The sequence below is a fragment of the Lissotriton vulgaris genome, chromosome 3_1 (assembly GCF_964263255.1).
Source record: "Lissotriton vulgaris chromosome 3_1, aLisVul1.2, whole genome shotgun sequence".
Lineage (NCBI taxonomy): Eukaryota > Metazoa > Chordata > Amphibia > Caudata > Salamandridae > Lissotriton > Lissotriton vulgaris.
In genome coordinates, this window is record NC_141689.1 from 1,743,936,289 (window position 1) to 1,743,951,725 (window position 15,437).

Here is a 15,437-nt window from a genome sequence, read left to right on the forward strand (position 1 = left end):
ATTAGTAAATTATCCGAATTAGAATATTATTTTTCTTGTGTTTGTACAGAATGCCTAACACTGTTAAAATAATGCTCCATAATAATAGAACGCAGAGAGGAAATGGCATGAAACGTTGCACAACTTCCTGAACAGATGTTCATCTAGGGCAGAGTTCTTCAAACTGTGGGGCGCGCCCCCCCAGGGGGGCGCGACACCGTCTCAGGGGGGGCGCGGACTCCACCATAAAATCTTACATTCCTTTGTCTTTCACTGTCGTATGTCTTCACCCATTTTAAATGGGGATCTATGATTGGAGAATTTTGGGACACGTAGGAGCGTCATCACTGACGTTCTACCAATGAGGGGGATAGAAGCAGAGATGTCCGGAAGTGCCGCGAAATTTGCGTGCATAGAGATCCTGCACTGCAGTCTAGTCCGTGCTGCCTTTCCTTCCTTGTTTACAGACGCCTCATTGTGAAGGAGTGTGTGGAAATCTACATCAACAGTTAGGAGGGTCATTTAGTGCTGCCCAGTTTTCGAAGTCCGGGTCGGTAAGGGGGGAGGGCGGGGGGGGGGGGGGGGGTGGAGAGGAGGGAGTGGGGAGGCGTTGGTTCGGCGGTATCAGAGGATTGGAGGGGGAAGGGAGGGGAATCGATGTGGCACGACGTGCCCATGCTTTTTTGTCATTGCAAGAGCTAACGGGGTTAATTGGTGAATTGCTACAGCTGAAATGCTGTTACTTTTCCCTCGCGTGGCACAGACTACCGATACATACACCCCACAGCTTCACATAAAACCACTTGTGCATCGGAACTGATGATGAGGTGACGAAGTGCTACGGAGGTGTTTGCCAATGGAAGTCTGGGTGGGATGTTTCACCATTAATCATATTTACGTTACGGGTGGGAACTCACTCCTCACACACCTGACACCGGGGCTACTGCATGCCACACACTCCCGGGCGCCATGGCGACAGCAAACAAGAAACAGCTCACAGAAGCAGGCCTGCGCACCCTAACACGGCGAGGTATATGAGGTTCCCGGAGAGCATGAATTATTCACCCGACCTGTCCAGGTCATGCAGCCTTGGAGCGGTGTGTACAGCAATCAATTACCTCACCAGGGGCCGACAAAGGCATCTCCAGTACCGGCGCTGCTCGAAGAGCAGGGCAAACACACCAGCTGCAGTTTTTCAGCTTGTGTTGTGTGGGATAGGTTAAATAAGATTTGCACAAGGTCAGGCATGGCACAGATTGATTCTGTTTTATTTTTGCAGTGCTAACATATTAACTGGATGAAATATATGTCTCCTAGTTATCAAAATATAGAGATGGGAACTCTTTGACTGAGGCAAGTCAGTATGCTCTATGTGTGGGGTGCAAATAGTAGAATCATTGCTTTCTCAGATTGCGCAATATTTAATAATTCTTTCTCTACGATTTCTTTGATGGGAACTATGGTACTCCTAAATGACAAAGTGCTAAAACTGAAAGCGAAGAGACTGCTGTTCCATGACATTCGGTTTCAGAGCAGGGGAGACTCACTTGCCTCCCACTGCAGCCGAAATTACTTTGTTCATTGCTTTCAGTTTCAGCAGAAGAGTTTGCCTCCCACCTCAGCTGAAGCATTTCAGCTCTAGGATTTTAACCCCGTCCTGGGAGGGTTAGCTCTTCCCAGAAAGCAGAAAGTTTCAGTTAAAATTACACAGGCAGGCAGAAGGGCTAAAAGGGCTTCAAATTGCCCCCAAAAATGCCAGCCATGTGTTGTTTAAACAGCCTGCAACCTGGTCTTGACACTAAATGCGGGTTATAAATAAAGAAGTATGTATTTATTTGTAATGTGACTTTTCTGTCTTTGTTCAATTTAATTATCAGTCATGGATCATTCAGGCAGCCCTAGAACACAATTAAAGAGCTTTCCATTGATTTTTGCTGTTGGAAGTATGTACAGATAAGTGCTGAAAATACAGCTTTAGTGACTGCTTATTTTTGTACCACCTGGAACATCAAAATAATGAGCTGACAACCCTAATCATAAAACTAGAGGTTTATTGCAAGATCAGCACATTTTTTATTTCCTCCACCCTCGATCCCCGGTTAATGCCATAATAGCAATAGTTTAACTTGTATCTGAAACTCTGTGCCACTGTGAATAACATGGTGAGTTACTTCAAGTGTCTGGGAATGCACCCTGCATTCAGACAACTCGCTCCTCATTCTCGCCCTTCACTTTCACGCTCATCCTGCATTTACTGCAATCACAATGCCCTCACACTGATCTCCATGCACGCAAACCATTCACCCGCTCACTCTGTAGTCACAGTGATCACTCTGCACTTACAATGCACTTGCATTGTTCACCCTGTACCTCAGCCTGGAGTCTCACGGGAACACTACTCAGCCTTCGCTCATGTGACACTTCACTCTCTCACCTGTCCCCCCTCACTGCTCAATCTGCAATCTCACTCAAATAAGCCTGTCATTTAACTACACCCACTCACAAACCTGCAGTTTACTAAACACTCTTATTGTGTTGAATATCATTTGCAGGATATGGCCTGGGATGTACGGGTGGCGGTTGATTATGTAGCGTACCAGATTCCAGACATCTCTGTCAGGTGGTGGGGGGGGGGGGGGGGTGCGGGGGGGCCCGACATCGAAAAAAAATCAGCTGGGGGGGGCTCAACCTACAAAAGTTTGAAGACCTCTGATCTAGGGGAAGAGGGGAGGAGTTGAATACATTTTTTCCTTTTAAATTGCAACACCACCATAACAGGCTACTCTGAAATAATATACAGGGTGTTTGTTTGAAGTTAACATCGATGTCTCCCCTTTAACACTTGATTAAACTTATGGGCTAAAGCGGTCGACCTCAAAGCTGGGGAACCGGTTCTAGTCTCGGCAGGGACACTCAACATGCTGTGATTCTGGGCAAATCACTTCATTGCCCCATGCCTAACAAAAGGAATGTGTGTATCTGTAACGCTACTGGTGATCATGTAAAGTGCTCTGATACCTTCGAGTTTGCGCTATACTATCCCCCACCCCCCAAAAAAAAGAAGCATACGGGAGACTGATATCCTAATGAGCAATTGGAAGGTGCAAAAGCAATTCAAAGAATGAAACCAAATATCCAGGAGAGTCCCTCTTAGTCACTTCTCATCACCACTGTATGAAAACACAATGAACAGGCACAGATGCACATTACACAGAAGTCTTTCTTTTCTGTCCTGTTATACCTGTAGGTGTAGCTCCTCAAAGTTGATCCCATAGTTGTTCTTACGACTACTCCCTCACTGGGAGATCAAGCAATGCATTTGCTAAGGTCCTTTGGCAGAATAAATTTGTAATATATGAACAGACACTACAGTGCACCTGATATGAAGATTCTCTCTTTACAGACATACCTACTACTGCTCTAGGAGCTCTGGAGGAGGTGTATTTCTCCTGAGCCAAGGCAAGTGGGACATTCATTTGAACAAAGAGAGGGCTGCCACAGGTTAATTTTATAGTCATTCAACGCACCACAGAGGTTTTCTAGGTTTTTGAGTGATCAGTCCTTAAGACTATACTTTTTTTTTTACTTTAAATGTTTTATTTGCATTTTGGAAAAATCAACAGTACATACAATAATGTAGCAGCAATTACACTTCTCACCCCCCCCACCCCCACCTAGTCTCTGAAGCACCGCTCAATTTGAAAAGTGCCAGTATCCAGTGCCTTAGGGCACCCATCCCATTCTTCCCTGTGCATCTCATAACCATCAATGCCTTCGTAGTTCTCTCTGTGACCCATGCCCCCAGCTCCTCCCCCTAGACCCCCCCCCTCCAGCCTGTGATGTTGTCTCCATTTGGACCAAACTTTCCGGAATTTTTTGGGGCAACCCCTGAACTTATATGTCACTCTCTCGGTTGCCATATAGAGGTCCAGCCCCCTTCTCCATTCCTCTAGCTCCGGAGGTTCCGGTACCCCCCAGTATTTAGCGATGTCTCTCTTTGCTACTACCAATGCCAGGACTAGAAAGATGGTGGGTGCTCTGGGTAGGTCTACCTCGGTAGTCAGACCAAGCAATGCCAATTTAGGATCTCGAGGTAGTGTGGCCCCCAAAACCTCCTCTAACTCCTGGAAGACCTGCGCCCAGTATGCCTGTATTTTGACACACGCTCAGATCGTGTGGTAGAAGTCCCCATCGGCTTGACGGCACCGAAGACAGCGTGTGTCATCCACTTTTCCCATCTTCGTCAGGTGTACTCTATCATAATAGGTTCTGTGTAGTACCTTAAATTGAATAAGACGCAGCCGCGACTTGATAGCCACCTCCCGGGGATGCATTAGTACTAGGTCCCAGTCTAGGTCCTCTAACTCCCCACCTCTGCCTCCCACTGCTCTCTAAGATGTGCCATGTCTCCCAGCATATTATTAGTTAGGGTTCTATATGTGAGGGAGACCGCCTTCCCCGGTATCTGTTCCTGTAGGAGCCGCCCCTCTAACGGTGCATACTCCGGTATATCAGTAAGCTCGACTTTTTGGGCGCTCCATGCATGTCGTAGTTGGATATATTTGAATAGTTGTGTGTTCTGAAGGCCAAACTCGGTTTTAAGAACTTGGAAGGACTTCAGCTCTCCCTTAGATATTATATCTCCGATAGTAGAGATCCCGATATCATCCCATTTCCGGAAGCCCTTCAGTTTGTTCAATTACGGAAGCCATCGGCAGTGCCACAGCGGGGTCTGCCGCGTGGGTTTCTTTTCCCATCCCATGCGTTTAGTGGCCCTGGCCCACGCTGCGAGCGTAAGAGACATCGCCGGTAGGAGCGGGGCTCGCCTGGTGCCACCGTAAAGATAGTGCATTACGTTGTTTGCTGACATAGTGGCTCTTTCTAGGGCATATGTCGGGTGTTCCGCCGGGGCATGCAACCAATCATTGATGGGCGTCAAATGTTTCGCCCAGTAGTAGGCCTTGAGGTTGGGCAGTGAAATTCCCCCACTATATTGGTGTCTCTGGAGCGTGGTGAGGGCCACCCTAGGGTGTTTGCCCAGACAAAGAAATGACCTCAGGTCGGCGTGGATCTTAGCAAAGGTCCCTGTCGGCAGTGGGTAGTACTCATTTTGGAGGGCGTAGAGGAATTTCGGTAAGGTAATCATTTTATACATGGCCGCTCGGCCCAGCAGTGTGGTAGCTGCCTCCAGCGGTCCATGTCCTCCACTGCGTTGGACACAATCCGTCCCAGATTTCTCTGGAATGAGATGTTCTTATCTAGTGTAAAATAGATCCCCAGGTACTGAAAGCCGTCCGAGGTCTTCAGTAGCCTCTCCGACAGAGTGCCCCATCGGTCCTGTCCCCCCAGGTAATTAAGGATGGATTTGTGCCAGTTTATTCTATGACCCGCCTGTCCGCCGTATTACTCCAGTTCCTGGAATAACTCCGGGATAGTGGTCTCCGGTCGCGTAATATATAACAAGACATCGTCCGCATATAGCGAGATTTTTTCTTGCGCGGGGACCGAATTGGTGCCCACGAAACCAGAGATGCCCTCATTCTGACGTACCCTAGCTGCTAGGATTTCTATGGTAAGTGTAAATAGTAAGGGGGACAGCCCTGTCGGGTGCCTCTTCGGATCTGGAAGGCCCGTGACAATGTCTGGTTCACACGTACCCTCGCCTTCGGGGCCGAGTACCAGAGCCGAACCCATTTTACAAAGTTCGGCCCGAAGCCAAACCGGTGGAGGACCGCAATGAGGAAAGGCCCGTGCATTGCGTCGAAGGCTTGTTCGGCGTCTAAGGACAGGAACCAATGCTGCTCTTCCCGTGTCCGGACCTCCTGGAGCCAGTTGTGTGTGCGTCTGAGGTTCAGCTTAGTGGCCCTGTCAGGCAGGAATCCCGATTGGTCGGAGTGTATAAGGTCTGGGATGGCTGCCCTGAGGCGGGTCGCCAAGATGGTTGCTAACACTTTCACCTCCGTATTAAGGAGGGAAATAGGGCGATACGACCCACAGTCCTCCCGTGGCTTGCCCTCCTTATATATCGGTACTATCGTCGCCATGGCGAGGTCAGGGGGAAGCACCTCCTCTTGACATGCCCCGACAAAAAGGCCCTTAAGGTGGCGTGTCAAGAGGTCCGCTGATCGCTTAAAAAATTCGGCTGGGAATCCGTTCGGGCCTGGGGTTTTACCCGGCCTCAACCTAGCGATTGCCTCTCTAATATCATCTGACGTTATGTCTTTCTCCAAACCTGTTTGCGCCTCTTCGGTCAGCACCGGTAGGTCTACCTTTGCCATGTACTGCGTCGCGGCCTCAGAAGTTGCCAGGTCCCTAGCTGCATAAAACTGCTCATAGTGTGTAGCGAATGTCTCCGCTATCTCTGTGTCCGTGTGAAGCAGTCTCCCATCCTCCCCGCGGACACTGTCCACCCACCTGGCCGCCCGTTCCTTCTTACTAAGCCAGGCCAATAGTTTGCCCGATTTATCCCCCACATCATAGAGGCGATGGAGGGTGGCAAGAGCCTGGGTCTTCGCTTCATTAGTCTGGGCGCCCAGGAGCTTTCTCAAAGTCTGAGTGGATTTGGACTCCTGATATTCTCTCTCTCTCGTTTCCAGGGTGGAGATCTCTGCCAGGAACTTACGCCTCTCGTCTCTCAGTCTGCCCCGTATCCTATCTCTCAAGACCGGCTTCAGGGCTTCCAAGAAGGTGACGCTTGACTCCACCGTGCCCTCGTTTTCAGCAATATATACCTTAATATTCGCACGGATACCTCGCATTAGTGCCGTGTTCTGCAGGTCCCAATCTGCTAGGCGCCAATGTCCGCCCATCGCACCCCGGGCACGCCCCACTCTCACCAGTAGCGGGGAGTGATCCGATATACCTCTGGCTTAATACTCTGCGGTATCCCCCACCCCAAGGCATTGCCGGGCCATGAACACATAGTCTAGGCGCGAGAACACCTTATGCGCTCCCGAGTAATATGAGTATTCCTGTTGCGTGGGATGCAACCACCTCCAGGCATCAGTGAGGCCTAAGTCCTCTACATGGGTGGCTAGGGCAGTCTGGCGATCGGCGTTGCCTTTCCCTCCCTCCCGATCCCGTGTCGTGCACATAATGTCATTGAAGTCTCCACCCACCACTTGGATGGTGTCTGCTGTTTCCAGTAAAATGGTTGCCAAGGATGTCAGAGTTCGCGCCTGCAACTTGACGCGTAGACCGAGATCAGCGTGTAGGTGCACCTATGCCAGGTCCCCTGCACCCCCGCGTAAGTCCCCTGCGTGTAGATCCACGTGCGTGTACTGCTGAATGGGGAGGTTTTTTTAATGAGGACTGCCACCCCTCAAGAGTCGGATGTGTACCCCACGTGCGCTAGGACTCTGTGCCTACCCCTGGCAATGAACGCACATCGAGAGCCCCTGAGATGGGTCTCCTGCAGGAGGGTAACATCCGGGTCCACCCTCTTAACCCCTGGGATACGGCCGCGATTCCCCTGGTGTGCTGTAAACAGCACGAACAGGGGCGGGCCGTGACGAACCCCAGCCGTCATGAGCACACGAGCACTGTAGTGCATGACGGCGGTGGTTCGTCATCAGCACCGAAGGGGTTAATGTAGGCATTCACTAGGCCTCTTTTAATTTTGGAGCCCAAGCCATTGACGTTCCATGTCAGGATACTAATTCCCTTAGCTCCCTCTTGTGGCGTGTCTACGGTACCTGCCATCCAATGAGGCGCTGGTAGAATGTGAGTGCTTTCCAGCATGCCCTTAAGACTATACTTGACTCTGTGTTACAAGGCTACAATCTTCAAAGTTACAGAAGTGCACCCCTATGGTTTGCAAAACTGTTTCCAGTATCTACTCACTCATGACCCTCCCCTGGTCGGTAAAAATAGTTGTGCTATCATTAGCATTCATCTCAAATCCACTGGAAAGTATATCATAAGAAATAGGGAGGGAGACCTGGACAATGGAAAATATGAGAATTTCCGTCTTTTTTCACCAGAAGAATAAGGACCACCGAAGCCACAAATGCAAGACCTAAAGTTGCAGAAACTGAGCTCTTTCCTTTGAGACAAAGAAGAGGTTCTCTTGCTGCATCATCTCTTAGCCCAGGCAGCCCTACAATCCCTTACCAAACTTGTTGACAAAGGAGGCGGAGTAATCCCAGAGCCCGCAGTTAAGACCAGCAGAATGATTCCTCAACTCGTAGAGTATTTCATCCATCTCAAAGGAGGCCAGGACACTTTCTATCAGCACGGTGGCTTTAATGGTGCCAAGGGGGAAATTCATCTGCACAATGTGAAATTAAAGAAGAAACATTTTAGTAAAATACATGCGTAAAGATTTATGGATAAGTGAAGGTATGAATCCTGTATCACAAGACGCAATCCATCCATGCACTCCTTTCTACTTTTCATAAACTTTCATGAAACGTAATTCATTGATTGGTGATTCATTTATTTATAGCGAAGATTTTCAAAATTCATATTTTTCAATTGCGTTTTGCTAGAATATTGTTATATCATATTCAAGAATGATTATATTGCCCAATGCATTTCAAGCATATCGCCCTTCCTCAGGGGACTTCCATTATATCTGGAAACAATAATCATATGTCGTCATTGGTAACATGATACAAACAAAAATGCTAAATATACCTTTCAACAAAAAGTACATCGTCAAATGCTGGATCACAGTGTAAACATACTTGATAATCACATCGAGTGTTGGTTTTACCCTCTTCTAGCTTCCTGTAAGGATATGTACTAAGAAAAAACATGCAGGTTGGGATATAGGGGTCACGGAAATGTGCACTAACCTTGATAGGCATGATGCAGCGTGTCAGCGTGTGCTGCAAGAATATAAATAAATACATTTCAGTGAATCGGAAATATACATACTCTGAACTATATACATCAGAACGAGTTAGCCGTGTCTTACCGGGTCAGTGGATCGGTAAACCTCTCCTCGCTATGCTCGGCGTGCTCGGCGTGCAGCGTTCTATCCAGCTGTGCTCTATCGTTTTAAACTCTATGGTTACGGCCCGTGATCACTTGGTGTGCGAATGTGTTCACATGGTGCGGAAGTAAAGTAAACATAGAAAAAGGAATAAAATGGCGAGTGTGTGTATATGTAACTGTGACAACGAACAATCTCTTCTATCGGGGCTAGAATGTACGGAGTAATCGGGTGTAAAACTGATGTGAAACTTTAAATAAGAATCTATAAAATTAAAAAATGTACATAAAGTATACACAGCAAAACGATCGCAAATAGCACATTTGTACAATTAAGAGTGCAACTGTTTCTTCACAAGTTATTCGAGCTGGACAATGTATCAGTGGTAGCTGACAGTCTGATATCATTAGTTCAATTTATAGGTAACAATGTAAATCCATCCTTTCATTCAACCCTTTAGGTTGTAGGGTGCATAAGTAATCAATCCAAAATACTTCTCTGCGTAATAAATGGCTATTGTTGTCTCTGCCTGGGAGAGTTGCCACCTTTTCCAAGATGCAAAATTTTAGTTGGCTCACATTATGTCTGGCATCATTGAAGTGTACCGCTATCGTGGATTTTTCGTTCCTCAAGCGAATGTTGCTTTTATGTTCTATTATTCTTGTCTTAATTTTTCTCTGAGTTTTTCCTAGATATGAGACGCCACAAGGACATCTCAACATGTAGATCACGTTGGAGGTGTCACATGTTCCTGTGACTTTTAGTTTCACAACTGTGCCTTTCATCGGGTGATTAATAGTATTACCTTTAATGATTGCAGAACAATTGCCACAATTGTGACATGGTAGAGTGCCTTTATGCGCGCTGTGCTCTTGTTTTTTTGTCTCTTTAACCAATTCTTTTAGATTTTTAGTTCGTTCATAGGCAAAGATCGGTTGATTTCTGAATAAGTCTTTGAAATCTTCCTCCAGAGCCAGCATTGGCCAATGCGTTTTGATTGACATTTTGATTTTCAAACTGTTCGTTGAGTATTTGGATACAAATACAATTCTTTGTTCCTCATCTTTTGCTTTTGTTTTTAACAAATGTTCCCTTTGTAATTTGTCCGCTCTTTCAGAGGCGGAATCCAAGATAGATTGGGGATAGCCTCTTTTTTTAAATTTTTCCAAAGTTTTTTTTTTTTGTGTTTTTGATACAGGTTATCATTTGAAGCAATACGCTTTATACGCAACAATTGTGAAAATGGTAAATGTTGTTTGAGGGGAGCTTGATGGAAACTTTTGAAATGGAGTAGATTGTTTCTATCCGTTTTTTTTGTAAATATACTTGTGGTGATGGTTCCATTGTTATTAGTCAATTGTACATCCAAGAACGATAATGTTTCTTTATTCATGGTGAAGGTGAATTGTATTCTTTCATTGATCCGATTGAGTTGGTTTAACACTTTGATTAGGCTTGCTTCATTTCCTTTCCATAAAACAAAAATGCCATCGATATACCTCTTGTACAGTATTAAATTCTTGGTCCACTCCTCGTTGTTTAGTATATGGTCTAGCTCATATCGATGCATGAATGTATTTGCGTAGGTTGGCACGGCACAATTGCCCATGGAAGTCCCCGACATTTGCACAAAGAAGTTGTCTTCCCATTTAAAGTAGCTATGATATAGCGTGAAATGTAGCAGTTCCATTAAGAATACTTTTAATGCTTCTGGTTTGTTCTCATGTATTAAAAAACTTTCACCTGCAGACATGCCCAAGTCATGTGGTATGGAGGTGTATAATGATTTGACATCTATACTAACCATAATCATGTTTGTAGTGAAGTTTGCTTTTTCTGCCTCCAGGATGTTAAGGAAATGTGTTGTATCCTTGATGTATGTGGAACTTGTTTGAACCATATTTTGAAAGTGTTTGTCCAAGTATTTTCCTACTGGTTCGTGAATTGATCCAACTGTGGATACAATGGGTCTTAATGGAGGAGATGTCGCATGTTTATGGATTTTGGGTGTCATGTATATGTAAGGAATAGTGGGGTTGTCCTTTATGAGGTACTCTTTTTCTTTGGGACCTATTGTACCTTGGTCCACTGCATTTTGTACGATAGTAGTTAGGATTTTGATGAATTCTTTTGTAGGATCCGTGTTTATACGTGGGTACAAATTTTTGTCTTGGACGTGTGTTTGCACGTTCTCATTGTAGTAGTTGGTATCCATTATAACCAATGCGCCCCCTTTATCTGCTTGCCTTATGGTGATACTTTGTTTGTATCATGTTACCAATGACGACATATGATAATTGTTTCCAGATATAATGGAAGTCCCCTGAGGAAGGGCGATATGCTTGAAATGCATTGGGCAATATAATCATTCTTGAATATGATATAACAATATTCTAGCAAAACGCAATTGAAAAATATGAATTTTGAAAATCTTCGCTATAAATAAATGAATCACCAATCAATGAATTACGTTTCATGAAAGTTTATGAAAAGTAGAAAGGAGTGCATGGATGGATTGCGTCTTGTGATACAGGATTCATACCTTCACTTAGTTATACTTTAATCTTGGGAGCTCAGCAAGATTACCATCCATTGCAACAACGACAAATAAATACAAGGAATACAATTCTCTTACGCTATTCACTTAGAGTGCGGAACCAAACAAACAATTCACTCGTATCAAAAGATTTATGGATGCCATTTTTTACATATTGTTTAAAAGATACACTATGCTAAATATTCATAAATTAATAATTACGTTTTCATACACAACCTAATTATGAATATGATGAACTAAATCCTAATAATGATTGTCCAAATGGGCAGAAACAGCGGTAAGCATTGTGAATGCTAGTACAGAGGGGGAGGCCTGTGACACCCTGTGTTGGTGTGCTCCGCTGCACAGTAAAGTGGACATACATGGTATATAATCTTAGAGACAAAGAGAGAAGGTTGCACAGAGAAAGCAAAGACGTGAAAGACGGAGAGAGAGAAAGTGGTCCAGAGGAGACAGGATAGAGACATTGAATGGGGATCAGAATGAGAAAAAGTGACAGGGAGATATACATTCTGCTGTGTACTTGGTGTGCACACCACGGAGGTTGTGCTAGTGTGCAGAGATCTGATGTAAGTGGTTTTGTGCACAGTACTGAGAAGCAGTGGGCAAGCCACTACTGATGCAGTAAGAGTTATTGGATGTAAGGGGCATCAGAACTGACAGGTGTATGAGACATTGCATATTGTAGGAGGGGAGCCCCAAGATTAGATTCCTCATGTTTTGATGAGTGGTGGATTGTTGTGTTTCAACAATGTTTTTAATTATGGGCTCCATGCTATTGTATTGTGAGATTGATGGGGTGTACCTGCAGAATCGCAAGACCCCTGTAAATACTGCTGACTTGAAGAAGCATGCAGTGAAGCTTCGCAGCCAATGGAAAAGTTAAGCATGGTCATGGCATGCCTGCTCCATCTACACTAAACAACATGTGGAGGCAGAAGGGCAGCAATGCGCTGCATGACATGTCAGCGCTGGCAACGTGTGTGAGTGCCAAGAGTAACAGGAGAGACAGCAAAAGTTTCAAGGGGGATATGGATGATAAAAACCTCTAAACTTTCTGAAGAGAATGAAGAGGTATATTTGCCAAAATGTGCCAAATAGCAATATATTGGTTGCAGCTTTGCCCAATGACCACCATGTTAGAGAACGTCCAGGACTACCTGGTTCCATGTGGATCATATGCAGTCATCATTCAGTATGCACAAGAATCAAGCTGAAGATACCAAAGCGAAGAAAGAACCAGACTATTTTCTTTGCCGGGTCTCAGCGGAGACGTCAGCGAACACTCACACGAGACACCTGAAGAGAGTGATGTGTATGATGAGGAGTCAGCCTCTGCCTCATCGACACTCGAGGCAGAAAAAGAACCTCTGATGACAAATGACCTGACTAATGTGTGATTGGCAAGTGAGGGACCCACCACAGAGGGCCAGAGAGAAGAAACACCTATGGGGATGGCCTATGAGCACCAAATGAAATTCCATCCACCAGGTTCCAGCTTTCCAGAGTGAACTTCTAATATAATGGTCTATGGAATAGAAGTTATATCTATCAACACAGAAGATGGGGGTACCTACAAGTTACGTAGGATCTAGCACACTGTTAAACTTCCCTCAGAGCAGGAATGTTGCAGAAAATGTACCCTTCAAAGTAGCAGAAATCAGTCTGAGTCCACGTTTGAAGGCCTCATCCTTTCTTGGAGCAGTTATTAAAGCCCTTCTAACCTTTTGCAACAAACCAGCCTTATTTATGGTTATTTTTTTATGAATAATCTCCTCCGCCTTAGTTTGCATGGAATAAAGAATGGATGCTGCACATTACTGAAACTTTAAGATAACCTACTAGGATTCTGCCATTGGGTTCAGTGCAAGCTCCAAATTCACTGTGGCAGACAGGGTATGCTAACTTGCTCCTCTGCCTTCCCTACCTGACCCTTGCCTGGAGATTGGACCAAGTTAGGTCACCGCAGAAGCCAGCTAAACCTTCTGCCATCTTTGTCAGGGCGAAGGGAAGCACAGAATATGTGCAGGAATTCAAAACCAGTATTGCTTACCCTTGTGTAGATGTGCGATCCCAGTATTCTTTGGGCATTGCTTGTTTTGAGGAGGTGTCTTTATGATCCCAGCAATAACAAAAGTGCATAGAGCAGGGATTTCAAATTGTGGCCCTTGGGAGTGTCTCCATTATTGGGTTTATTCTAGTCTTTCTTTACAGAGGACTGGAGGGCCCTGAAAACATGGATCTTTAAACAATAAGTTTCAGGACAAGCTATGGAGTGGTCAGTCAGCGCCAGGACACCGGCTGGTAACAGTGCGCTTTAAAAATTCGAAAAATAAATACATAAATAAATACTGTTTGGAAGACGAAATTTAAATTTGCTGACCAATGGAAATGTTATTGAATGTATAATTAATTTCTAATACCTCCATTTTGATATTTACATTTTATTTTCCAATACTTGCAAACAACAATGATGATAATCAAGTAATTCTCTATAGATGTAGCAAATGCAATGATTCCTGACATATGACCTTATGCCATGACTCACCTTTGTTTCAGTCCATACAAATATGCGATCCCAAAGTCTTGCTTCCAGAAAACTTTCCACCTAAAGGACGTTAAAGCAGTGCATTGGTTATGAGATTGCCAAATTATTAAAATTATAGATAAAAAGATTAGAATGCTGTCAAATTAAACACGTGCATTCTGTGGTAAAGCATCACATTTAAAACCTTGACAAAACCTAATAGTTTTGACTGTTTTATGGGGAAGACATTTTGTGTTGCGAACGATGTGGTGGGGTGCAAGTGAAGGGAAACACAGCGTGTTGCCACATGGGAAGTAACGATGGAGGGACATACGAGATTGGGGAATGGGAAGTTCTATTTTTTTTCCAAAGGTCCAAGCAACATAACATAATATAATAAAATATAAACAGTGCTGTCGCACTCGTCTACGACTCAATGCCAAATTAAATTACCCTTTATGGTGCACGTGTCCTTTAAATCAGATAACCTGTACAAAAGCAATTGATAATATATGTCAAAGTTTTCACTACAATAGCATGTGTTGGCCAAATTACAAAAATTACTGGTTTCAAAAAGTGAGAAATTGGGGCATCCCACAAAAGTATGTAGTTTTGATTAGCAGATAAGGTGAGGGCAGAGGGAGTCACATGCGTAGCTAAGCTCTAGGAGGCTAGGAGAGCTTGGTGGCAGAGCAAAGTTCCAGTGGGCCTCAGTGCAAGCGAGATGAATGACCCAGTAACTAAATCTCCCAGACACCCCGGAGAGATTGGGTTCTTGGTTTAAACAAATCTTCACGATTGGAAGTGGTCCTGTTTATCTATCAACTATACTTTGGTTTCTTTCAAGGAAAAATCATCGTAGTGCGAGATGAGTTTTAAAGCACAATGAGCTATTAACATTGTTGTGGGAAGGACTGAAATACAATTTAAGAGGAGAATTCGAGGATTCATCACAGTGGATTTATTTGGAAACTAACATCAGTCAAAACTGTATAGGAATTAAAGTAAATTCTAGAGGAGTTGTCTATATCTACATTGTATGTGACTATTTTTACAATAAAATAGCAACAATCTACTCCTCCTTTCCCCCCCTTCATCATCCACTTCCAGAACAACATCACCCCAGACCCACCCCTCTTACCTACTTGGAATCCTTTACACCTCTGGAGCATACCAGCTTAGAAACTATAATGCTGCAGGTAAAGTCTGGATCCCCTAGTGACCCAGCCCCAGCTCGCTTCCTAAAAACATTCACGCCCACCATTCTCCCTACTATCCAGAATCTGATTAACAACTCTCTCTCAACAGGACTTGTCCCCCGAAGTGGAAACAGGCCACAGTCAAAGCCCTCCTGAAGAAACCTAACTTAGATCAGATGAATCCAGGAAATTACCGTCCGATCTCCCTGCTACCATGGATTACAAAAATTGCAGAAA

At 44.8% G+C, this 15,437-nt stretch overlaps 1 protein-coding gene across 3 annotated transcripts in view; it reads right to left on the reverse strand.

The window, feature by feature from the left end:
- The window catches only part of LOC147728393 (ureidoglycolate lyase-like), a 481,711-nt gene that overhangs the window by 84,782 nt on the left and 381,492 nt on the right, over positions 1-15,437 (reverse strand). For all 3 annotated transcript variants that reach the window (XM_086962176.1, XM_086962177.1, XM_086962175.1), the window contains 2 exons: positions 14,023-14,082; positions 8,092-8,248 (listed from right to left, as the gene is read on the reverse strand). In XM_086962176.1, the coding sequence (XP_086818302.1) occupies positions 8,092-8,248; positions 14,023-14,082 (217 nt within the window). The remainder of the gene's footprint in view (positions 1-8,091; positions 8,249-14,022; positions 14,083-15,437) is intronic.